Source organism: Chiloscyllium plagiosum, chromosome 15, assembly GCF_004010195.1.
Source record: "Chiloscyllium plagiosum isolate BGI_BamShark_2017 chromosome 15, ASM401019v2, whole genome shotgun sequence".
In the NCBI taxonomy this organism is placed as follows: domain Eukaryota; kingdom Metazoa; phylum Chordata; class Chondrichthyes; order Orectolobiformes; family Hemiscylliidae; genus Chiloscyllium; species Chiloscyllium plagiosum.
Window position 1 is genome coordinate 59,329,317 of NC_057724.1, and position 27,135 is coordinate 59,356,451.

Below are 27,135 nucleotides of genomic sequence, written 5' to 3' on the forward strand. Positions count from 1 at the left end.
TTTCCAGCGGCCCAATGTCCACTTTGCCTTTAACAAAAGAAACTCTTGCAATCTTTTCTAATATTACTGGCGAGCTTACCCTCATATTGAAAATCTCCTTCCTCATTTCTTTCTTCATTGTCCTCTGTGGTCTTTCTAAGCTCCCCAATCCTCTGGCTTCCGACTGCACTTCGCCACATTATATACTCTCTCTCTTGCTTTTATGCTGTCCCTGACTTCCCTGGTCAGCCATGGTTGCCTCATCCTGAGGCAACAATGTTGAGTTCTGAAGTGTATAAAGTGTTAAAGCGGAAAGTGGGTGTTGTTCCTCCAGTTTGCATTTGTCTTCACTGGAACAGTGCAGTAGAATAATGTAGGAGTGGACCAGGGTGAATTCATGCCATCTCCAGCCAGATGTCTCCTCAACTTGGCATTTCATAAGGACTGTTCCCGCTAGAAATTTAGTACCCATTGATACTAAATAGTACCTGATTGAAATACAGGACCCAGGCAATAAAATCAGTGTTATTTTGCTGGGAAGACAGTGTGGGTTGCAAGCGTTAGAGGGCGACACAACATCTGTTCTTCCAAACTCTTCTCCAGAAAGAACACTCTCTTCGGCTGTGTCATACGAAAGGAGTCGACGAATTCCGGAAAGAGCCGAAGAGCTCGGACACCGCTCCGGAAAGAGCCGGCAATTGCGAGGTACGGTCGGGAAGAGCCGAAGAGGGCGGGCGCTGGTTCGGAAAGAGCCGAAAGGTGCGGCCTCCGCGCCGAGAAGAGCCGAAGAGGGCGGACGCCGCTCCGGAGAGAGCCGAAGAGGGCGGAGGCGTCCGGCGGAGCCTGGGAGAGGAGAGGTGCAGGCGGGGTGCTCGGTGTTCGGGCCGTGACGGGATTGTGGAGGTGCCGGCCGGTAGGCCGGGTGAGGAAGATGGCGATATCGCGGGGTCTGTGGTGCTGTCAGCGGATATTGGCCTGGATTCCGGTGCTCATCATAACCATGGTCGTGCTGTGGTCTTACTACGCCTATGTGTTCGAGCTGTGTGTGTGTGAGTGCCTCTTTGTTGTCAATTGATGTTGACAGTAGTAGGAAGTTATTGGGCACGTCCACTCAGGGATAAAAGACTGTTAACATCAAGGTTCAGATCACAATCAGACTGAGTATTTTGATCTCTTACCATCTGTCAGGACAGCAGGATCTCACAATGCAAGAACTTGCTGCTCAGCTTTTATGATGTGTGTGTTTAAATAAGATTCTTTAGGAACTGCTATTGCCAGTCCAATGATAGTTTCACTTAATTTACAGTAAAATCTGAAGTTATAGCTACGTCTTTTAGAAGTTCGCCTGCTGAAGTTTGTTCGTACCAGTGTTAAGACTCTTGTCAGATTATGCTAGTTTACATTAAGAGATATAAATGCATGTTATAGATTTAATCCAAGTTTCAAGTTTCCTTTGTTTTGGTTCTCCTTTTATGGCTTGAAAGCAAACAAGTTGATTTTAACTAATGTAAATAGTTTTATTATAGTTAGTTCTCTAACAGTGCTGTGGTTGGATAAGCTGAAAATGTCAGATAAGTGTCTTGTTTGTAGATTGAGTGGCACCAGGTCTGTCATTAGGTAGTGAACAGAGAGTCATAGAGATGTACAGCATGGAAACAGACCTTCGGTCCAACTCGTCCATGCCAACCAGATATCCCAACCTAATCTAGTCCCACTTGCCAGCACCTGGCCCATATCCCTTTAAACCCTTCCTCTTCATATATCCATCCAGATGTCTTTTAAATGCTGTAATTGTACCAGCCTCCACCACTTCCTCTGGCAGCTCATTCCATACATTCACCACCCTCTGTGTGAAAAAGTTGCCCCACACGTCCCTTTTTATATCTTTCCCCTCTCACCCTAAACCTATGCCCTTTAGTTCTGGACTCTCCCACCCCAGGAAAAAGATCTTGCCCCTCATGATTTTATAAATCTCTATAAGGTCACCGCCTAGTTTCTGATGCTCCAGGAAAAACAGCACCAGACTATTCAGCCTCTCCCTATAGTTCACTCCAACTCTGGTTACATACTTGTAAATCTTTTCTGAGCCCTTTATAGTTTCATAACATCCTTCTGATAGAATGGAGATCAGAATTGCATGCAATATTCTAAAAGTGGCCTAACCAATATCCTGTACATTTGCAACATGACTTCCCAATTCCTATACGCAATGTTCTGACCAATAAAGGAAAGCATGCCAAACACTTTTTTCACTATCCTATCTACCTGCGATTCTACTTTCAAGGAGCTATGAACCTGCACTCCAAGGTTTCTTTGTTCAGCAAGACTCCCCAGGACCTTACCATTAAGTGTATTAGTTCTGCTCTGATTTCCTTTTCCAAAATGCGGCACCTCAGATTTATCTAAATTAAACTCCATCTGCCACTCCTCAGCCCATTAGTATCATCTGCAAACTTACTAACTATACCTCCTATCATTTATATGGACCCAGCACTGATCCTTGTAGCACACCAGTGGTCACAGGCCTGTACCACCATTCTTTGTCTTCTACCTTCAAGCCAGTTCTGTATTCAGCTGGTTAGTTTTCCTTGTATTCCACGAGATCTAACTTTGTTAACCAGTCTCCTTACTGAACACCCATATAGATCATGTCTACTGCTCTGCTGTCATCAATCTGCTTTTTTTAACTTCAAAAAAACTCAGTAAAGTTCACATGCACAAAGCCATGTCCTTGCCTTTCCAAATGCATGTACATTCTGTCCCTCAGGATTCCCTCCAACAACATGCCCATCACCGATATCTGGCTCACTGGTCAATAGTTCCTTGGCTTGTCCTTATCACCTTTCTTAAATAGTGGCACCATGTTAGCCAATCTCCAGTCTTCCGGCACCTCATCTGTGACTATTGATGTTACAAATATCTCAGAAGGGACCCAGCAATCACATCCCTAGCTTAATGTTTCCAAGATTAGCATCCTTCTGAAATAGCTATGGCATTTCTGTTTCATTCAAGCAATTTCTTAGCCATACTTCAATACTCAATCTAATTATGATACGTTTTTAGAACCAGTATCTAGTGCCAAGTCACTCTTAAGTGAAGAACTGCATTTTGATGCTACCCTGAATTTTCTTTTTAATAGTTTGTATCAAGTTCCTTTATCTGACGGTCTTTTTTTAAAAACTTTAAGTAGTGCTCTAAATTTATAGTTTCTATTCCTCATCTCTGCGTTGTTTTTTCGGATTCAGCTGTAGTTCTGAGGATGAATCCTATAAATCTCCTCTGCGATTTGGTGATTCTCCGTTGTATATTCCAATACTGCATACTCTGATCAGAATGAATTGTGACCAGACAACAGTATAGTTTTAGCAGAACAGCATCAGACCATCTCTGATTTGGTGGATTATGTTTGCAGTGTTGTTTGCTACTCAGTACCTGGAGATGGTCAATGTTGAGTCTATTGTGCTTCCATATTTCTTTGAACATCTAGCTAATTAAACACCATTTTTTAATGACAAAAAAAATTGTTGGAAAAGCTCAGCAAGTCTGTCAGTATCTTTGGAGAGAAATCAGAATTAACGTTTTGGGTCCAGTGATCCTTTCTCAGAACTGATGATAGCTAAGAAAATGTTGGTTTATATGCAGAAAACAGGATGAGAAGAGGGGGTAAGCAGTAAATGATTGGTGGGGATAGAGCCCAAAGAAAGAGAAGAGCAGTTGGACAGTCAACGGTGTAGATAACAACCCAGCACGAGGGTGAATAGATGTTAATGGGGGCTGTTAGTGGCTAACAATGGGTGATGTGTAATAACAGACAATGTGATAAGAAGGCCTGGTTTGTGGGGACTGGGGCAAAGACATGGGAGAGCTCAAGCCCTGGAGTTATTGAATGTGATGTTGAGTCCGGAAGGCTGCAGGGTACCCAAGCACCTCATTTTCTGCTTGGGGACCTTGTTATCACATAGTCTGTTATTACACACCACCCATTGTTTGCCACGAACAATTCTCATTGACAGCTATTCACATTCCTAGCCAGGTTGTTATCCACTCCTTCGTCTGTTCAGCTGCTCTTCTCTCTCTCTCTGGGCTTTATCCCCACCTATCGTTTACTATTTACCCCCTGCCCCGTCCTATCAACTGCGTATAAACGAACATTTTCTTAGCTACCATCAGTTCTGAGAAAGGGTCGTCAACTTGAAACATTAACTCTGATTTCTTTCCAAAGGTGCTGCTAGACTCCTGAGCTTTTCCAACAATTTCTATTTTTGTCTCTGATTTACAGAATCTGTTGTCCTTTCAGTTACCAGTTTTGAAATACATTCCTACTACTTTTCATACATAGAAGATAGAGTCATAGTCAGATGTTATAAACTAGAAAATTGTAAATTAACTAATTGACTGTGGCCTTGGTAAAATATTCCTACTTGTCTTTCTCAAACTGAGACTATTTATCTCCAGTGCCTCTCCTCTGTTCATCATTTGAGTGGTGATGCCTTCAACTGGGTCCATTCTCATCTATCCACATCTAATCAGAGCTGCAGTGATTCTCTTCCTATTCCCACATCATTATCTCTGATGGCCCCTTCAATAATATATTGTTAGCCTCTCCAGTTTCTCATTCTGTGATGTTTCTATAGGGTAAAGCAAACTTCAGATTCCATATGTACCCTGATGATACCCAGATCTACCTGACTGCCCCTCCACTGACTCTGATCTTTAGGAGAGGATTCAATGCTTATCCGAAGAGAAAGAAGCAGAGGAGGGAAACTTAATAAGTTGCTATTACACTGAGCCATCATGGACGTATTGAGATGAATGTCCCCCTACACTGTAATATTTCTATCTTTCTATGATAAAACAAACAGTTTGTCCAACACCTAGCATTTGGTCAGTAGGTTTGCTTGAACTAAATATTTGGATTACCGGTAGTCATTGACCTATAAATAAAGAGGCGGACATACCACCAGTGCTTCACCAGAGACTCTCACTGATATCTTATCTAGTATGGTGTCAAAACGTCTGAAAACAAACCTTCAAGCTCAGCGAGCTAATTTACTTATCATCAACCTGAGCTACAAATCTTGTCAAAAATCGGTAATTGTCATTGATCTCCACCACAAGCCTTATTCTATAGCTACTGACTCCAACCCTTCTCCATAATAAGTGTCTGAGGCCAGAGCATTTTATATATCTCAATCAGATCTCCTTCATTTGTCTAAACTCCAGTGAGTTATGAGCCCAAGCTGTTTGAGTGCTCCTCATGTAACAGCCCTTTAATCCCTGGAATCAATCTGGTGAACCTAACCCTGAACTGTGTCCAGTGCCACCACATTCTTCCTCAAGTAAGGAGACCAAAACTGATACAATATTCAAGATGTGGTGTCATCAAAGCCTTATATAAGTGAAACAACTGTGCTTTATTTTTATAATTCAGTCCCTTTGCAATAAATTACAGGATTCCATTTGCCTTGCTTATTATATGCTGCACATGCATACCCACTTTCTGTGATTCAGGCACAATAGTGTCCCGAACCCTCTGCACTGATGCACTTATTCTAATGCTGACCTGACAAGTCTCCCATCTTCCACCTGACATAAAGCTGAGCATGTCCAAGACTCTAGTTGTATCGTAACTATGACCAAGTCCTGTTGACTCATTGCCCTGTGCTCACTGACCTACATTATCTTCTAAGCTGGCAGTGTCTTAATTTTAAAATTCTCATCCTAGTTTTGAAATTCTTTAATGGCTTCACCAGCTCCCCACTTGCATCCCTATCTCCTGTTATAGATCAGACCAGACCCCCTCAAAACATTTCAAGAAAGCAGCCCAGACCCTAACTTTGCTAGTTGACTTAAGCAGGTGTGGATGGATATTCCAGGAGTGATGCAGCTAGTCCAACCACTTAGTTTTAAACAAAGCAGAATTTATTGGCAAGATTACCGAATGAAACACAAACAAAGGAGAACTGAATAGAGAATAACTTAACCTATCTGAAAACCCAGTAGATTATTCCAATTTAATGATGCTTTCCAAATTCCTGCAACAATTCCCATAAGCGTCCCTTGGCAAAAAAAAAGTCAAACCAAACACAGGAGAGAGAGAGAGATAGTGGCGAGATTCAGCATGGAACACCTTCTCCCATGTAGCTGTTTCTTTGACCAGCAGCTTCAAAACTGATTGACTACTTTCTCTGAACAACCATACTGTTAAAACCCAAACCAAACCAGAGAAAAGCTGAGCTGGGAGAACTGGCCACACTCCCTTCGTTGTACAAGTGTTTTTTTAACTTGAAAGCCTTTTGCCTGAGACAGTATCTGTTAGTTATAATTAAATTGGCCCTAAAATCCATAAAAAACAGACCGCTGGAGGCTGTGCGATTCTGAGCTCTCTGAAGAATAAACAAGAACAACATAACCTTATTAAAGGAGCAGTATCATCACACCTCCACACTCCCTAACCAATCTCTGAAAACTTCTCTGAACTACAACCCTCGGATCACTGCACTGCACTAGCTTTTGTACATGCCCAATTTTAATTGCTCCACTGTTGAGGACCTTTCCTTCAGGTGCCTAGTCCATAAGCCCTGGTATTCTCTTCTCAAAACCTAATAATTTATGTATGTTTCAGCATAGCCCACTAGATGCTTCCTTTTCATTAGCAACTTTCAGTAACTTAATACTGTTAGCTTATATATTAAAAAAAGACATTTCTGAGAGAAAAAAAGCCAGAAAAATGAACACTGACCCAATATACGGAAGATTGTATTTGATCCAAGTGGTCAGTTTTAAGAAGGGCCTTAAAGGAGGACAATGAAATGGAGACCTAACATTTCTTATGAATGTCCATATCCCTTGCAAAAACCATTTCTTATTCCATAAAACTTAAATGGATAGTATCTCTACTGCAGGTCTTTATCAAAAGTCTTTCTGGAAGTGAAAGAGCACTACAGTAAATCGCTTACCCTTTTAATTTACTTTATCATCAGAGATTGGTAAGGATAAAGTATGCCCCTTCAAAAATCAAATAAACTGCTGGTTCAGGTTGTATTTTATTTCTGTTTCAGGATTCATACAGCTTGTACTTTTGGATTACAACTTTGTACTGTATGTGAAAATGCAATGTAAACAAGAAGTGATCAATGAAAATGAACCTTCAAATAGCTTTATGGGCGGTACAGTGGTTAGCAGTGCCTCACAGCGCCAAAGACCTGGGTGACTCTCTGTGTGGAGTTTGCACATTCTCCCCGTGTCTGCGTGGGTTTCCTCCGGGTGCTCCGGTTTCCTCCCACAATCCAAAAAAAAATGTGCAGGTTAGGTGAATTGGCCATGCTAAATTGCCCATAGTGTTAGGTGTAGGGGAATTGGTCTGGGTGGGTTGAGCTTTGGCAGGTCGGTGTGGACTTGTTGGGCTGAAGGGCCTGTTTCCACACTGTAAGTAATCTAATCTAAAGTAATCTAATCTAAAGCTTGCAGAACTGGGTATTTTGAGTAGGGGGAATACTGAAATGGGATTTATTATATATTTAATTTAAGTGCAGTGTTATTGTACTTGCACTAGGATTTTAACTTTGGCACTGAAGATTTTTTAGTGAGGATTTTCAGTCTTGATAATCCCCATCCTCCCTGTGCTGTCAGAATACCAATAATTAAAAATCTGTAGTTTGATCCAGGGCAGAAAACAGGCCATACAAACTGCTACTAGAAGTTATTAATTCAGTTTGCATATGGCAGTTATTGTAGAAGTTAATTTCATCCAGTTTTGTTTTGGAAATTCAGATCAATTTTGTCAGCTTGTTTTTAATGATTTATATAGGATATCCCAATGGGTATGACAGGATTACAGTGTGATACTGCCATTTCAGATGGAGTTCGATCCTGCTCTTTCAGGATATATTCCAGCCAAATTCCATAGAGATTCTTAAGAGCCATTACATAACTCTGCCGTAATTCTACCCAAATCTTGCCAGTTTCTCCCCGGACTTTAGATCTAATAGAAACTTTGCCTTCAGTGACAGCACACTGTCACTGAATCTCAGCATTTTCTAATGAGATGCACAGTATAAGCATAAATCCAGCAACAGATAATATGCTCTCTTCCTCCTGTGATCCAGTCCATTGTTGATGAAAATCTTCTAGCCATCAAAATTAAGGCTATTTCTCAAGGTTGCTACTGGTCGCTAACTGTTCACATTTCTCTACTCACATTATGTATTGGAAAAGTAATGCTTCATCTCAAATGAGGATGAGAAACACAACCAGAAAATGCAGAAAATATTCAGCAATCCATTGGAAGTGCAAAGATAGGTTAATGTTATTGAGATCTGTCTCTTGATTAAATTTTACAAATATAAACCATAAGTATTAAGTTAGCCTGAAGCAGTGGTTTTTTTAAGAGCAACAAGATGGTGCTATTTCCTGGGTCTGTAGATTGTGAAGGAGCAAATGTGGCCTTTAGTAGAGTGATGTGCTCTTCCTGTCAGGTGTGCAAGTTTAGGGAGAATTTCCATGTTACTGATGATTATGTTTGCAGGAAGTGACTTTGGTTGCGAATCCTATCAGATCTCATGGATCCGTTGGAGTGACAGTTAGGGGCAGTAAGGAATTTGCAGGAGCTAGGAGGTATCATGGATGGCAGTTATAGGAAGGGAGAAAAGCCGCAGGTAGAAAAGTAGGAGAGACAGGCAGGTAGTGCAGGAGTCTCCTGTGGCTATCGCAATCTCAAACAAGTATGATGTTTTGGAAAATGTAGGAGTGATGGACTTTCAAGAATGTAGCATGAACAGGCAAGTTTCTGGTACTAAGAATGGCTCTAATGTAATCAGGAGTACGTCAGGTTCCAAACAATCAATTATGATGGGGGCTGTCTAGTAAGAGGCACAGACAGATGTTTCTGTGGCTGGCAGCGAGCAATCAAAATGGTGTGTTTGCTCCCTGGTGAAAGATCAAGGATATCTCAGAGAGGGTACACAACGTTCTCAAAGTGGAGAGGGACCAGTAGGAGGTCATTATACACATTGGAACTAACGACAGAGGAAGGGAAAAGGATGATATTCTGAAGGGAGAATATAGAAAGTTAGGCAGAAATTTAAAAAGAAGGTCCTTGAGGATAGTAATATCTGGATAATTCCCGGTGCTACGAGCTAGTGAGAGTAGTAATAGAAGGATAGAACAGATGAATGCGTGACTGAGGAGCTGGTGCAGGGGAGAACGGTTCTCATTTTTGGATCATTGGAATCTCTTGTGGGCTAGAAGTGACCTGTACGAAAAGGATGCATTGTATCTGAATTGGAAGGGGATTAATATATTGGCAGGGAGATTTGTTAGTGCTGCTCAGGAGAATTTAAACCAGGAAGTGAGGGTGGGGGTAGTGGCAGTGGTGAGACCCAGGGAAATAGCGAGGAAAGAGGTCAATCTGAGACTGGTACAGTTGGGAAAAGGGGCAAGTCAAACAGTCAGGGCAGAGAGAAACAAAGCAGAGAACAAGGTAGGATTGATAAATTAAACTGCATTTATTTCAATGCAAGATGCCTAACAGGGAAGGCAGATGAACGCAGGACATGGTTAGGAACATGGGACTGGGATATCATAGCAATTACAGAAACATGGCTCAGGGATGGACAGGACTGGCAGCTTAATGTTCCAAGTTACAAATGTCATAGAAAGGATAGAAATGGGGCAAGAGAGGAGGGGAGGGAGAGTGGCATTTTTGGTAAGGGATATTATTATAGCTATAGTTAGGGAGAATATTCCTAGGAATACATTCCAGGGAAGTTTTTAGGGTTAAACTGAGAAATAAGAAAGGGATGATCACCTTATTAGGATTGTATTATAGATACACCCCCCCCCCTCCCCCCCCCCCCCCCCCCATAGTCAGCTGGAAATTTGTTTCTCAGTTGTAAGGAGATCTCAGTTATCTGTAAGAATAATAGGGTGGTTACTGTAGGGGATTCTTAACTTTCCAAACATAGATTGGAACTGCCACAGTGATAAGTGTTTAGATGGAGAGGAATTTGTTAATTGTGAACAAAAATATTTTCTCATTCAGTATGTGGATATACCTACTGGAGAAGTTGCAAAAGTTGACCTACTCTTGGGAAATAAGGCAGGGAAGATGACTGAGGTGTCAGTGGGGGAGCAGTTTGGGGCCAGTGACCATAATTCTATTAGTTTTAAAATAGTGATGGAAAAGGATAGGCCAGATCTAAAACTTGAAGTTCTAAATTGGAAGAAGTCCAATTTTGAAGGTATTCGGCAAGAACTTTCAAAAGTTGATTGGGGGCAGATGTTTGCAGGTAAAGGGATGGCTAGAAAATGAGAAGCCTTAAAAAAATAAGGTAACTAGAGTCCAGAGAAAGTATATTCCTGTTAGGGTGAAAGGTCAGGCTGTAGGTGTAGGGAATGCTGGATGACTAGAGAAATTGAGGGTTTGGTTAAGAAAAAGAAGGTAGCATATGTCCAGTATGAACAGCAGGGATCAAATGAATCCTTAGAGTATAAAGGCAGTAGGAGTATACTTAAGAGGGAAATCAGGAGGGCAAAAAGGGGACATGAGAAAACTTTGGCAAAAAGGTTAAGGAGAATCCAAAGGGATTCTATAAATACATTAAGGACAAAAGGATAACTAGGGAGGAATCCGACCCTTCTAAGATCAGCAAGGCAACCTATGTGTGTAACCGCAGGGGATGGGATAGATACTCAATGAGTATTTTGCATCAGTGTTTACTATGGAGAAGGATTTGGAAGATACAGAGTGTAGGGAAATAGATGGTGATTTCTTGGAAAATGTCCGTATTACAGAGGATGTGGTACTAGATGTCTTAAAACGTATAAGTGGATAAATCTGCACAACCTGATCAGGTGTACCTTAGAACTATGCGGAAAGCGAGGAAAGTGATTGCTGGGCCCCCTGCTGAGATATTTGTATCATTGATAGTTACAGGCGAGGTGCCAGAATACTGGAAGTTGGCTAACCTGATGCCACTGTTTAAGAAATGTGATAAGAACAAGCCAGGGAATTATAGACGTAAGCCTGACATCGGTAGTGGGCAAATTGTTAGAGAGTATCCTGAGGGACTGGATTTACATATATTTGGAAAGGCAAAGACTGATTAGGGATAGTCAACATGACTTTGTGTCTGGGAAACCATGTCTCACGAACTTGGTTGAGTTTTCTTGAGGACGTAACAAAGAGGATTGATGAGGGCAGAGCGGTGGACATACCTATATGGACTTTAGTAAAGTGTTCAACAAGGTTCCTCATGGTAAACTGTTTATCAATCTTGAATCTCATGAAATAGAATGAGAACTAGCCATTTGGATACAGAACAGGTTCAAAGGGAGAAGATGGAGGGTGGTGGTGGTGTAGAGTTGTTTTTCAGATTGGCAGCCTGTGACCAGTGGAGTGCCACGTGGATCAGTGCTGGGTCCACTACTTTTTGTCATTTATACAAATGATTTGGATGTGAACATAAGAGGTATAGTTAGTAAGTTTGTATATTACACCAAAATTGGAGGTGTAATGGACAGTGAAGAAGGTTACCTCAGATTAGAACGGGATCATGATCAGATGGGCCAATGGGCTGAGGGGTGGCAGATCGAGTTTAATTTAGATAAATCTGAAGTGCTGCAATTTGGAAAAGCAAATCAGAGCAGGACTTATACATTTAATGGTAAGATCCTGGGGAGTGTTGCTAAACAAAGAGACCTTGGAGTGCAGGTTCATCGTTCTTTGAAAGTAGAGTCACAGATAGATAGGATAGTGAAGAAGATGTTTGGTATGCTTTCCTTTATTGGTCCGAGTATTGAGACTAGGAGTTGGGAGATCATGTTGCAGCTGTACGGGACATTAATTAGGCCACTGTTGGAATATTGCACGCAATTCTGATCTCCCAGCTATCAGAAGGATGTTGTGAAACTTGAAAGGGTTCAGAAAAGATTTACAAGGATGTTGCCAGGGTTGGAGGATTTGAGCTAAAAGGAAAGACTGAATAGGCTGGGGCTGTTTTCCCTGAAGCATTGGAGGCTGAGGGATGACCTTATTGAAGTTTATAAAATCATGAGGGGCATGAGTAGGATGAATAGACAATGTATTTTCCCTGGGGTGGGAGAGTGCTGAACTAGAGGGATAGGATTAGGTGCGAGGGGAAAGATTTACAAGGGACCTAAGGGGCAACTTTTTCACTCGGAGGGTGGTGCATGTATGGAATGAGCTGCCAGAGGAAGTGGTGGAGGTCAGTACAATTACAACATTTAAAAGGCATCTGAGTGGGCATATGAATGGGAAGTGTTTCGAGGGATATCGGCCAAGCGCTAGCAAATAGGACCAGATTAGGTTGGGATACCTGGTCGGCATGGATGTATTGGACTGAAGGGTCTGTTTTCGTGCTGCACGTCTCTATGACTATGACTTTATGTAACTGTTCATTTGAACTGTTCATTTTCATAGGGTGTGGAAAATAGAGAAGGTTAACCATCAGTGTTGCAGTAACAGTTTGGGAGTGCTTAAATTCTGTTTACTTACTATGCAAAGACAAAATACTGCAGATTTTGTAAATTTGAAATAAAAACAGAACTACTGGAATACTCAGCCAGGCGGGCACCATCTGCAGAGAGAGAAATAGAGCTATGACGAGGATGTTACGACACTGGATAAACCCCCCCACCCTGCTCATTTTAAACCAGCAACACAGAAAAGGTTTATCCCGTGCAGTAATTTGTGAAAATTCAAGAGGCCAAGAACTACTTAAAGTAAAGATTAACAACTTTATTTCTTAAAGAATAACAGAGAATAATTAGCTAACAACTATTTACAACTCCTTCCTCTAACCTATCTTTTACTTTCCCTTCTATAATACTAGTCCAATAAACCCCCCCGATTAAGACTTGCTGAAAAATTCAAATTTCAAACCCAGCTGTCGAATCTTCTCCTTGCGGATTTGCTCACCAGGTCGGTGTTAATGTTTTTCTCTATGCAAACTCCTTCTCTAGACAGGTACCTCTCAAACAGTTCTGACAGCAGTCTACATCTGTTGGTCTTTTGGAAATTCTCCCCCAACTGTTCAATTTTTCTCGGTTTTATACCCCCCAAAGCATCGGATTGTGTCATTGGCTTTTAATATTGTCAATACTCTAAATTCAAACTGGAGTGGAGTTTGGTTTTTTTTGGGGTGGGCTATAATTTAAAGTGATTGGCCTAACTCAAATTTGTGTTTATCTCCAGGCAACCAGCTGCACTAGCTGCTGGACCAAAAGGGTCCATTGTATCTTGTTCAGAACACTTGGTGCTGTCAGATAGTTCTGCTAGCTTTTAAAGGTACAGTACACCCACAACTTCAGAACAAAGACGCAGGAAGTAACAAAGTGACTGTGAAAATGGAGTCTGATGGGGTGGTGTAAGATTATGCAATTTGGCAAAAGAATAAAAAAGAACCACATTCTTTAAATGGTTATAGATTGTAGCGTTTAGAGATGCAGGGTGATCTGCATGTCCTAGTGCATGAATTCTAAAAGGTTAGAATGTAGGTACAGTAAGTAATTAGGAAACCTAATAGAATTTATTGTTTATTGCAAGGGGAATTAAATACAGAAGTAGGGACGTCATGCTTCAGTTATTAAGGCATTGCAGAGACCACATCTGGAGCACTGTGCGTTTGAGGAAAGATATAAATGTGTTGGTCGCAGTTTAGAGAAATTGGTCGTTGGAATGAGTGGGTTTGTCTTATGAGGAAAGGTTGGATAGGCTAGGCATGTTTCCATTCAAATTTAGAAGGGTAATGTGTTATTTAATTGAAATATCTAAGGTCCTGAGGGGTCTTGACAGGGTGAATGTGGAAAGGATGTTCCTTCTTTGAGTCACAGAGTCATACAGCATGGAAACAGACCCTTCAGTCCAACCAATCCATGCCGAACATAATCCCGAACTAAATTATTCCCACCTGCCTGTTCCTGGCCCATATTCCTCCAAACCTTTCCTATTCATGTACTTATCCAAATGTCTTTTAAACATTGTAATTGTGCTCACATCCCCCACTTTCTCAGGAAGTCCATTCCACATGCAAACCACCCTCTGTGTAAAATATTTGACCCTTATGTCTTTTTTTAACCTCTCTCCGTTCACCTTAAAAGTGTTCCCCCGAGGATCCAAGGTGGCGATCTGAGAGGTCTGCTCTGCTGCGCTCTGCACCATAACCCAAGTTAAGTGGTGCTTTTACACCCCCCACCCCACCATTAACCATCCGTGAGAAAAATCAAGAGAATAGAGTGAAAAAGTCCCTAGCACCCTTTAAATTCCAATTTAACATTGTAAGGAGAAGATTAAGTCGGCTAAAGGGAAGGGAGCGTGAGGATCACAACAGGCAAGGCACCTCTCTATAGTTAATATTAGAGGCGTGCTGGAAAAGAAGGGCTTATGCCTGAAACGTCAATTTTCTTGCTCCTCCGATGCTGCCTGAACTGCTGTGCTTTTCCAGCACCACTCTAATCTTGACTCTAATTTCCAGCATCTGCAGTACCCATTTACGCACGGCACTCCGATTGAGTGTCAGGCACACCCGCAGCTGCAACCCCAATTCCCGCTGGTTGCCCTGGAACCCTGGAGTTTGTAAAACTTCGAGAAAAAATTGCATCAGTGCAAGAACCGATCTCTGCCATGCTGCAGAAGCATGAGCAGGAGATCCATGCGTCGAGGCAGTCAAACAAAGGACTGCAGCCAAGAATTCACAGGATGGATCCGAAGACTGGAAGGCCAGGTTCGGGCCCTGCTGGACCAGGTCAATGACTTGAGAATCAAGGTTGAAGGAAACATTTACGGTTTAGTTGGGCTTCCGGAACGTGAAGTAGGTGAGGGCCTGGTCAGCTTCCTGGAGCAGTGGCTCCTGCAGTTCCTAGGGCTGGAAGTCAACTCACGCCGGGTGTGTGTGAAGCGAGCCCACTGGATTGTGATGTGCGGGTCGGTCAGATCAGCCCCTGCCCAGTCCTAGTGTGACTCCAGTATTACAAAAGGAAGCAAATGATAATGGAAGCCTCCATCCAGAAGGCTGGGAAAAGATTCACAGGCCCTGGTGTACAAGGAGTCGAAAATTATGTTTTCAAGACTTCTCTGGGGCTATAATTAAGAAGAGGAAATCTTTTGAAGTCAGGAAAAGGCTGAGAGACTTGAATTTCCAATACTCTGTGAGGTAACTGGCAGTATGGAGGGTCTGTTTATAACTTTGTCCCAGCAGAGAAAACAAGGGATTTTCTAGACTCTTGAAATAGTTGGTTTGGATCAGAAAAAAGCTATGGACAATGGTACATCCTTTGCTCTGTTGGTCGTTGGTTTTACATGCTTGGTATTGCTCAGATGTAAAATTCCCTTTTTCCTTTTTGTTTGCTAATTCCAGTTATTCCATTGCTTTCTTTTGGGTGTGGGGTGGTTACTTATGTTAAAGATAAATGGGATTGACATATGGAGGGGATGGGTTGGGCGTCCACTTTTAATTGTGTGTAAATAATTGGTTTTCTTTATCTCTGTACTGCTTGGGTTTGGGACGCGGCCTTAGCTGGAAGGAACCAAGATGATGGTCGGGATTGGGATGAGAGCCCCCTATGGGTGAGGGGGAAATTTCCAGTTATTTGTTGTTTTTATGTTTATTTAATTTAGGAGTAGTAATTAGTTTTTTTTTTAGTATTAATGGTGGTTTTCTCCACCAGGTGCACCATGAGTAAGCTTCTCTTTGTGGGGCCACAGGCCGCTTGGCACGGTATGGCATGTGGTTCGTTTAGATTGTGCACCTGGAATATTAAAAGGGAGTCATTTCCCGATCAAAAGGAAGAAGGTGCTGTCAAACCTCAGAAATTAGAGCGTTGACATTGCCCTGCTACAAGAGACACAGCTGAGTGACTAAGAACATTTGAAGTTACAGTAGGGAGCATTTGGTCAGGTATATTTTACCTCTTTTAACTCTAAAAGAGGAGGACTGGCCATTCTCATACAAAACAACCTTCCATTTCAGATAATAGACCAAATTAGGGGCGAACATGGATGGTTCATCATCCGTAAGACCTTAATACACAGGAAGGAGTATGGCATCCTGAGCGTTTAATGTCCTCTAGCGCACCCCCTTAAATTTTTAATTGACACATTCTCCAAATTGATAGCTCTTGGAATGCACCATATGATGATTGGAAGAGACTTTAACTGTCTCATGGACCCTGAGGTGGACAGGATGCCAAGCAGTCTTTCAGGTATCTCCCCGCAATCCAGACTTACGGTGGACTTATGTGGGGAGTTGGGGTTGGTGGATGTGTTGAGTATTTCCACCCTAATGGTAGGGATTTTACCTTTTACTCCAACCTACAGATATGCCACATGAGTCTGTCTGGATACGGTGTTATCCTGCAGGATTGAGAACATAGCCATTTCAGACCATGCAGCAGTGTGCTTGGATGTTAAGATCAGAGGTAGTGGAATAGATACTCATGCATCCATTTCTTTTAAAGGATATCAAAGTTATAGAGTACTTCATAAGGGAGTTTAGGACCTTCTGGGACATTAACTCGGGTACACCCAGTAACCCATAGATGCTTTGGGAGACCACCAAGGCTTACGTAAGGGATGTAATTATTTCATATTTAGCAACCAGGAAGAGGCAGAGTGAAGAACAACAACATATGCTTGAGGCCCGGCTGAAGGCAGCCAAGTCGGCATGTTATGACAGACCGTCTGTGACTAAGTTACAGCGGGTCACAGCTCTCCGGGCTGCTCCGAATTCAGTACTTACCCAGGCGGCGAAGAGACAGGTTTCCTTTGCAGAGCAAAGGTTGTTTAAATATGGGGATAAGCCAGGTAGATACCTGATTTATTTGGCTAAGAAGAAAAGTGCTCACATCCATTGTGTGCATTAGGGAGAGAACTGGTACTATTACTCGCAAGTCTAAAAAGACTAATATGACATTTAGGAAATTTTACGCAGAGTTATACCAGTTGGAGGGTTGTGAGGGTGGAGTAGCAAGGATTGAATCCGTTTTTGAGAGTCTGGACCTCCCAGGTATAAATGCAGAGCAAGCCTCCCTTTTGAATGCACCCTTTGAATGCAAGAGGCAGTAAGGGAGCTCCAAAGTGGCAAAGCACCCAGCCAATATTGGAAATGTACAATAACTTATACAGCCAGGACTGCCTTCCGCCCTCTCTTAGGGAGGCCAATATCTCCCTTATTCTAAAGAGAGAGAAAGACCCTGAAGACTATGACTTGTATAGGTTTACCTCACTGCTGAATGTAGGTTTTAAAATAATCTAAAACGTTAGCTTTGAGATTGGAGAAGGTATTGCTCACTATCATAAAGGAAGATCCAAGAGGATTTGTTAGGGGTCCCAACTGTTCCAATAATATCAGGAGAGTGTTGAATGTAGTACAGTTATGTCAGCAGAGGTCAATTCCGGGCTTGGTGGTCTCCTTGGATGCGGAAAAGGCATTTGACCAGCTGGAATGGCCATATCCTTTTGGTGTCCTGGAAGGCTTTAGCCTTGGTCGGGCTTTCACTAGGTGGGTGGCAGTTCTGTATAATGACCCTTTGGCAGCGTAAAATCAGACAACTTTAGCATTGAGAGAGGCAGCCGACAAAAGTGTCCTCACTCGCCACTGCTATTCACCTTAGTAATCGAACTGCTGGCGGTGGCTATTCGGAAGGACTCCGAATGTAGTTGCCCCAAAAGTTCCGGCGAACTCAGAAAAGTCTGTATTCTACTGTACTCTGGGAAATACAAAAGATTAAGTTATTTGGCATGTTCTTGGGGTATGAAATTAATTTTACAAAACCAGAAGCCATGCCCGTGGGAGGCTTGGCGTGAGTATCTGATCTGGAGGATGGAACACAATTCTCTTTCTGGTGCTCACAAAAAGGTTTTCTTTATTTGGGTATTTTGATTATCCCCACTTTCCACTAGCTGTATAGTGCTAACTTTGTGCAATTGTTTGAAAGGAGAAAACAAGATCTTCAACATTAGGAGGGGTTGCCAATATCATGGTTGGGCTGGATAGCCCTGATCAAAATGAATGTTCTATCTCGGCTACTTTACCCCATGAGAACGCTCCTGTTGCTGTTGCCCAGACAAGTGCTGTGGAGGCTCAGTGGTTGGGTTGGACCCTTTACTTGGCGTTGTAGGTGCCCTCTTATTAAATTCACCGAGTTGCAACTTCAACAGGGTATTGGGGGGGGTGGTGGGGTAGACCTCCCAGATTTTAAGCAATACCAAATAAGTGCCTTATTGTCCTATGTGACTGACTGGGTGTGGAAGGACCTGAGGTCGCAATGGCTTGCTGTCGAGACTCCCAGGTAAGGTGTTACCCCCTCCCCTTCAGTCTGCTGTTTGTGGATAAGGTGAAATCTGTGACTGAGCATTGTAGAATTCCGATCATTATAAACATGGTTAAAGCATGAAGGGTGATATGGCAGGGCGAGGGTAACCTACTTAAGACCTTGCCATTTACCCCTTTGGAGCCCCAGGATTCAGACTGGGGTCAATGGATTCTGGCTTTAAGGCATGGTCCAGAGGATCTCCTGTTTGGGAAACCTATTTGAGGCAGAGGTCTTGATGTCATATGACCAGTTAAGTCATAAATATGGGCTACCCAGTAGGGACCTCTTCTGTTACTTTCATATTAGAGATTATATACAGAGACGGACCAAGCTTTTAACTCAGCCCTACAAGTCTGACATGGAGGGGAGAGTGCTCCAGTGCGCGGACACTCTCTTGGTCAGGACTGTATGCCATTTATAGAGAGGGGGCACCTTGGAGGAAATGGAAAGACTCTACAGAGTCTGGAGTCCGGAACTAGGGGTAGAAATTTCATCTGAAATGTGGGAGGACATACAGGAAAATGTGAAGATCTTGATATGCAATAAGGTGCAGGCTCTGCAGTTGAAGATTCTTCACAGACCTATGTGTCCCTGGAGAGATTAGCAATATTCAAGAAGGGAACATCTTCAGGGTGCCCTAGATGTAAAATAAGCACCCTCGCACATTGTCTGTGGCTGTGTCATAAGATCTGTAGGTATTGGGGTGGCGTAGAATTTTTTTCATTAGAATTACAATTCCTACAGTGTGGATACAGGTCCTTTGGCCCAACAAGTCCACACCAACCCTCCGAAGAGTAACCCACCCAAACCCATTCCCCTACTACTCCAGACTAATACACCTAACTCATACATCCCTGAACAGCATGGCCAGTTCACCCAATCTGCACATCTTTGGACTGTGGGAGGAAACCGGAGCACCTGGAGGAAACCCACGCAGACACAGGGAGAACGTGCAAACTCCACACAGACAGTCACCCGAGGCTGGAATTGAACCCAGGTCCCTGGTGCTGTGAGGCAGCAGTGCTAACCACTGAGCCACGCGCCGCCCTCATAGCGAATGAGGTGGAGGAGATTCTGGGAATTGAAGTTCAGGTGGATCCGGTGTCCCTTCTTTTGGGACTGCTGAATCTGCCTTCATTAGATAAGCATGGGAAAACATTATTTAATATTCTTACGTATTGTGCAAGAAAGAAAGTTTTAATGAGCTGGACTTCAGAAACTTCCCCAGGTCTTATGGGATGGCATAGACTAGTAATGGAGCACATTCCTCTGGATTTTCTTCACAATGTGGCACACCAGAAAATGGAACTATTCTATAAGATGTGGCAGCCCTTTCTAAATTACATAGATATGGACTTGCCAACCTTATTGACCAGGGCCTTTATATAGCAGTGAGGGCCGGGTTTGGCAGTCCAGGGGCCTTGGCGGGGGTTGGGGGGGGGGGGGGGGGGGGGGAAAGCTTGAATAAATACGGGGGTAATAACTAATGCTCCAACGGAAGTTTTGGTGGGGATACACCAGGTGGTGTAACTTGATTTAGTTTAATTTAATTTAATGTGATTTGAGTTAATTTAAGTTAATCTTATCTAGTTTGACTCAATCTAAGTTAGGTTAGTTTAGTATAAAGTAAGCTAATTTAAACTAATTTGCTAAGTTCAACTGTTTATCAAATTGTAACTAGAAAGTTGTAACAGCTTTGACAAAGGGTCAGTTAGACTCGAAACATCAGCTCTTTTCTCTCCTTACAGATGCTGCCAGACCTGCTGAGATTTTCCAGCATTTTTTTTTTTTGGTTTGTAACTAGAAAGATTGTTCCATACCTTTTTGATAACTTTGGTTTGTTTTGTAGAGTAGTGGGTAGCTTATTGTTAATATGTTTGTATTATAAGATTGTTATACTATCTTTTGTACTTATTGTGAAAAATAAAAACCTTTTTTCAATTAAAAGATTCCCCAGTCTTGAAATTCAGCCATCCTATGGATAAGACAACTACCATTAACTCTATCCGTACCCCTCATTATTTTATAAACTTCAATAAGGTCACCTCTCAACCTTCTATAATGTGGAAGAATGTAGAATTGGAGGTCACCATTTAAAAATAGAGAGTTGCCCATTTAAGAGAGAAGAGAAATGTTGTCCTCTGAGAGTTGAGTGTCTTGGGAACAGTCTTTTTCAAAAGTTGATTGAAGAGGAGCCTTTGAATACTTTTAAGGCAGTGGTAGATATGTTCTTGATTATCAAGGAGGTGAAAAATTGTCAGGCGTATGTGAGAATATGAAGACAACAGATCAATCATGATTTTACTAAATGATGGAGCTGACTCAAAAGTCTGAGTGGCCCACATAATTCATACGTTCATAATGTTTCAGATCAGTATCTCATTTTCTGTTCACTTAACCTTTCAGTTTTAGTGCTTAGCTAGTAAAGTCCATTGCCCGAAAGGTTAACCTGTCAACACTGATGGATCTGCTGTGTAATTCCAGGATTTTCCGTCTAGGTGTTCAGACTTTTAGCCTTTTCAGTTTTTAATGATACGTATTTAAGGTTTCCTTTTACAGTTTACATTTTGTGCAGATTCTTGTTCCATCATGTGTGAACTGTTTTCTTGCAGAAAGAGGTTGGGCTTCTGCTTTTCCTATCTATTATATAATTGCATCATACTTGGAGAATACAGTTTAGACCATGAAATAATTCATGGTCTAAACTGAGGCTGGTATCCCGTCACCAAGTCATCCTTCACTTACATGTGCACAATACATGGGCTCTGACCAACCAAGTCAAAGCTAGTCCATAGACTGAGGAGACTCTGAATCTGAGAAACACCACTTCTTTTTTGTTTTTTCCCCTTTTGTTTTGTTTTTATACTATCGCCTAACCGCGGTAGTGCTTATTTTTCCCCAGCACCCATGTTGTGTGTGTGCAGGTGTCAGACACAGTGAAAGACACAAGGTGCACAAATCTTTATTCAATTTCCACCACCAGGAAGGAAGCATCCAAGTGGCCGGTGACCAGCTGTTTATTTTTTTTTCTTTTCCTTTTTTTTTAACTGAACCTCTGCCACTCCTGTTGTTTTTCTTTTCTTTCTTTGAGAGTCCTTGCAGTACACGCGCACACACACTGGTCCAGCTCCCTCAAGAGCCAGCTCTCAGAGTGAGCCAAACTATTGACCCTCCTGTTTATATTTTTTTTACCCCCACACTACCACCTAACTGCGGTAGTGCTTATTTTTACCCCCAGCACCCATGCTGTGTGTGTGTGCGCAGGTGTGAGACACAGTGAAAGACACAAGGTGCATGAACCTTCATTCAAATTTCCACCACCAGAAAGATAGGAAAACACCCGGGTGGCCAGTGACAAACACTGCCCTTCACATCAAAGGGCAGTGCTGTGTGATCAAAAACAGTGAAGGGGAGGGTAGGGACTAAATCAAAATAGAGTTGGACGGGGAAATAATGCACTCCACTCCCTGCGGCGCCCACCTCTCCCTGAACAACTCCAGGGTGTTGGTGGACACCGCGTGCTCCTTCTCCAAGGATACCCGGGCTCTAACGTAACCACGGAAGAGGGGCAGGCAGTCGGCCCTAATGACCCCCTCCACGGTCCGCTGCCTGGACCTATTTATGGCCAGTTTGGCACCACGTGTTTATTTTTTTTTGAGGGGACTCAATCTCCTGTTTTTTCTTTTATTAAACAAATTACAAAACAGTTTACAAAAAACAGTTAACATTTACAGCTGTATACAACAGCAATTTTACAAGGGAGAGGAGCAGCAAAGCCAGGCCCCAAACCCTACCATTTAACCAGTTTACAGGGAGATGAGGACAAAGCTCAAATCCCAGTTCCACATATAAACCACCTGTTTTTTTTTTCTTTTTATCTTTTTATTTTCTTTTTTTCTTCCCCCACACTACTGCCGAACTGCGGTAGTGCTTAAATAAACCACTACTGCCGAACTGCGGTAGTGCTTAAATAAACCACCTGTTTATCCTTTCTTTTTTGATCAATCCCCTGTTAATTTTTTTTTAAAAACCCCCACACTACCGCCTAAGTGCGGTAGTGCTTATTATTTCCCCAGCACCCATGGTCTGTGTGTGCAGGTGTGAGGCACAGTGAAAGACACAAAGTGCACGAATCTTTATTCAATTTCCACCACCAGAAAGATAGGAAAACACCCGGGTGGCCAGTGACAAACACTGCCCTTCACATCAAAGGGCAGTGCTGTGTGATCAAAAACAGTGAAGGGGAGGGTAGGGACTAAATCAAAATAGAGTTGGAGGGAGAAATGATGCACTCCACTCCCCGCGGCGCCCACCTCTCCCTGAACAACTCCAGGGTGTAGGTCGACACCGCGTGCTCCTTCTCCAAGGACACCCGGGCTCTAACGTAACCGCAGAAGAGGGGCAGGCAGTCGGCCCTAACGACCCCCTCCACGGCCCGCTGCCTGGACCTGTTGATGGCCAGTTTGGCACCATGTGTTTATTTTTTTTTGAGGGGACTCAATCTCCTTTTTTTTTTTAATTAAACAAATTACAAAACAGTTTACAAAAAACAGTTAACATTTACAGCTGTATACAACAGCAATTTTACAAGGGAGAGGAGCAGCAAAGCCAGGCCCCAAACCCTACCATTCAACCAGTTTACAGGGAGATGAGGACAAACCTCAAATCCCAGTTCCACATATAAACCACCTGTTTTTTTTTCTTTTTGTCTTTTTATTTTCTTTTTTTCTTCCCCCACACTACTGCCGAACTGCGGTAGTGCTTAAATAAACCACCTGTTTATGTCTGTCAGCCAGGGCTCCCTGATTGGCTCAAGTTAACAACCCCAATCAAGGATCTCATAATCAATAAGATCTACCTTGCTATGGTTCCAATCACTAAAGACCATAGAAGCAGAATTAGGCCATTCAGCCCATCAAAACTGCTCTACAGTTTGAGCATGGCTGATATGTTTCTCAACCCCATTCTCCTACCTTCTCACCTTAAGCCTTGATCCATTTACCAATCAAGAACCCGTCTATCTCTGCCTGAAACATACTCAATTATTTGGCCTCCAAAGCCATATAAGGCAATGAGTTCCATAGAGTAACCACCCTCTGGCTGAAGAGATTCCTCCTCATCTCAGTTTGAAAGGGTTGCCCTTTAACTTTGAGGCTGTGCCCTCAGGTCCTAGTCTTTCCTACTAGTGAAAATATCTTCTCTACATCACTCTATCCAGGCCTGTCAGTTTTCTGTAAGTTTCAGTCAGATTCCCTGTCATCCTTCTAAACTCCATTGAGTACAGACAGAGAGTCCTCAACTGCTCCTTATATGACAAGCCCTCCATCTCTAGGGTCATTCTTATAAACTTCGTGTGGACCCCTTGCTACATTTGCACATACTCCCTTAGATACAGGGCCCAAGCCTGCTCACAATATTCCTAATGTGGTCTGACCAGAGCCTTATACAGCCTCAGCAGAACACCAGCTAAAGAGGATTTTGCCACAGTTTTTGCACAGAGAATAGTTCTACATCAATAAAACCTATAAAGAAAGCTCCTGAATTATGGTACAAAGGGCTATTGAGATTAAGATGGAAGAATCTTGTCGCATATCACTTTCAAAAGGAAACGCTTCAGCTTTCAATGCTGACCTGGTTCATTTAGTAAGGACCGTTTTAAAGCATTAGAGGTCCACCTGTTCCTTGTGGGTCACTTACGAGCTCCTCTTAAATTCTCTCCTACTAAAACGCTGCTAATTAAATCTATACAACTAAAAAATACTACAGATTTTGTCAATCAAAATAAAGACAGCAAGTGCTGAAATGTTCAGCAAGTTGGCCCCATTTGTAGACAGAGAAATAGAGTTGTGAAGTGGAAATCCGAAAGCTAAATGGGGAATAGACTAAACACTATTTGCATGTACCTAACGCAGCAGCCAGGTGAACTATTGATCCTTGGCCCTTGCAGTTGGAAGGTTCTCAGTGGAATGAATTTTTTTTTCTCTTGTTTTTATTCACTGCCCCATTGTGGAAGAACTGTTCTCTGATCAGAAACTTGCCTTGCCCATAGCACATATTTAATGCGGTGCCTTCCTAACATTATCTCTCTAAACAAGTTTCAGAATATTCACTGAGATGAAATGTTACAGCCCCGATCTTTGGTGCCCATGCTCTCTGCCTCATTTCATTACCTGTTTCCTTCCCTATACTACTTTGTTTTGAATGTCGCGGCAATAATTTCACAGATGCTCCTGTAGCTTCAAATGTGGCTCTGGAGAGTTGATCATTATTTGTTTTTTTGAGTGCACCCTACTGAATTGAATCTTGTCTTCACATAACTTAGTGTTCTGTTCTCACCAGTTAGTTCTCATCAGTTAGCAGCCTTGTTTGTATAGTGTCTTTTTTAAAGTGCTTGTAAAATGAGAGCTTCCAGTATGTGCGCCTCATTACCCAATACAGTATACACATTAGTTCCTGCAAGAATGAAGCGATCCACTTACAGTTTTATCCATAGTCTAACTGGGATGTCATGTTTTATTGGTGGCTATCCAGCATGTTTGGCTTAGTGTTCATTACAAGCCCTGTCCTGACTCTGTACTTGGTTTCAATCCTCTAGTTCGGTAAGCAGAGCACATCACTTGTCTTTCAAAGATTTGAGTCAATTCCTTGGTGGCTTCCATCGATATGCTTTAGCAACTCTACTCTCAACCCCGTAGGGATAATGACTGTAATTCCTTTATACACTATGCCATTTTGGCCTGTCAAATTCACCTCCACATGCCTAATATGCTCGTTATAGTAACACGTTTGCCTTTGATGCTTTCGGGTCATCCTTATGCCACCATTCCTTGCAATAGTTAGAGAGTTGCATCTTGTTGGGTGGTTCACTTAGTTTGAGCAAGGTACGTGCCATATGTATTCAATATCTCTGCTGGCTTGATGATTTCCAGAGAATAATGAGTGCTCCTTCATATTGAATCTGAAAGATTTCACACACACTCGTAGTATTCTCCATTTTCTTCATTGGGAGTGCTGCTCTTAACAGCAAGTCGGTAATGTACATCTGCTTCATTTGCTTATATGCCACATCTAAATGGGATCTGTAACCAGAATAACATTCTTTGATGATGCTTTGAATCAGGAAATAGTGGCTTGAAAAAAATGGTTTGAGGGCCTGGTGGTCTGGCTTAATGATCACATTTTCATTAACACCTACTTGGAAGAGGCATTGGCTCGGCACCCTTTCTCAATCTGACTCTAGCGCTGTTTCATTTGTGTTAACCAGTTGTTTTTGCCTCCAAGACATTGTCTTTGTTATATTAGGTTTGTCTTAATGGTATCATACTGCAGGGTGACCTCATTATTTACCACATGGTGGAAGTGACTAACTATGGCAAATAATTTGTATATGATTGTACTTCAATCCAAGCAGTTGGTAATACGTGTGTGTATTGACAGGAACCATTGAAGAATAATTGGAGGCTTAAAAAAAAGTTATGCCTGACCTTTATTTACCCTACCCATGGCCAGTTGTAGAGCTCCTGTATCACCATCTACAATCAGCTAATTATACATGGACTGTTCCAGATCTGAGATTTCACTAGAAACATGCTAGATGGGGAAGTCAGCATTTATGTGGCTTCTGTAGCTTTGTGAAAATGTATATTACTGAAGAGTTCTGATCTTAACTCATGACCATTGGTAGCTCCAGAATTTTCAGTCTCCCGGGGCAGGCAGCAGTCAGTACATATATTGTACTAAAACAAGCTCTAGTGTGCAGATAATATTATTCAAATATTTTGAATGCATTTGTTCAAGAGCACCAAGATAAGTATTGTAAACATGCAAAGTTTAAATGAAGAAAAATATTTCTTGCATTTTCTCATTATTGTAACCGCTCATTCCCTTTCAGTTATCTGTAATGTACCAGCCCTGGAGGTTGGTGAATACTGCATTCTCTAATTTTCCATCAGTCTCTGATCTTGTTCAAGCACTATCAGTTATCTACTGATTTTTGTCCGTTATTGTCACCTTAATAGGCAACCTTTCTTTATGACTCTTCCCTACTGAAGCCAATTTATATAAACTTCTCATCAGTCTCATTAACTTTGTGTTTCTTATGCTTTTTCAGCAACATGCTGATTAATCATTCTTCCACTAACCAGTGCCATCCCTCTCCAGGACTACATCCTCAAGTTGTACGATTCAGTTCCAGTTTCTACAATTTTTTCTTCCTTCAGAATTATCTTTTGGTTACATGTATTTTTCTTTAAACTTTTTCATAGCAAAATTATGGGATCACAGGATTTGATCACCAAAGCACCAGTTTGAAAAATTCCAAGGTCCTTCATAGTGAAAGTGAAGTATGCTATTAATCCAGTCTAAATCATTTGCCCTGTTTAGCTTTTAATCTGGCATCCACATTGAGGTTAGATTTTGTTTGGCTGCAAACTGACTTCAGTTAAAAATTAAAACAATGACAATTGATATGGCCTGCCAACGATATGATAGCTAAACACCCCATTTTTTATAGAATTGTAAAATCCCTACAGTGTGGAAGCAGGCCATTTAGCTCACCAACCCACTGAAGAACATCCCACCCAGAGCCACACCCCACCCTATTCCTGTAACCTTGCATATCCTGTGGCTTATCCACCTAACCTACACATCCCTGGATACAACAGGGAATTTAGCATGTCCAATCCACCTCACCTGGACACCTTTGGACTGTGGGAGTAAACTGGAACACCCAGAAGAAAGCCACGCAGACACGGGAAGAACTCCACAAAGACTTCCACAGGTGCAATCAAGCCTGGGTCCCTGGCACTATGAGGCAGCAATGCT

At 42.2% G+C, this 27,135-nt stretch overlaps 1 protein-coding gene across 1 annotated transcript in view; it reads left to right on the top strand.

Moving 5' to 3' along the window:
• The first annotated feature begins 561 nt into the window (after window positions 1-561).
• zdhhc15b (zinc finger DHHC-type palmitoyltransferase 15b) overlaps window positions 562-27,135 on the top strand; it is a 105,547-nt gene continuing 78,973 nt past the window's right edge. The window contains exon 1 of the mRNA XM_043704992.1: window positions 562-1,028. Coding sequence (XP_043560927.1) covers window positions 911-1,028 — 118 coding nt within the window. The 5' untranslated portion in view covers window positions 562-910. The remainder of the gene's footprint in view (window positions 1,029-27,135) is intronic.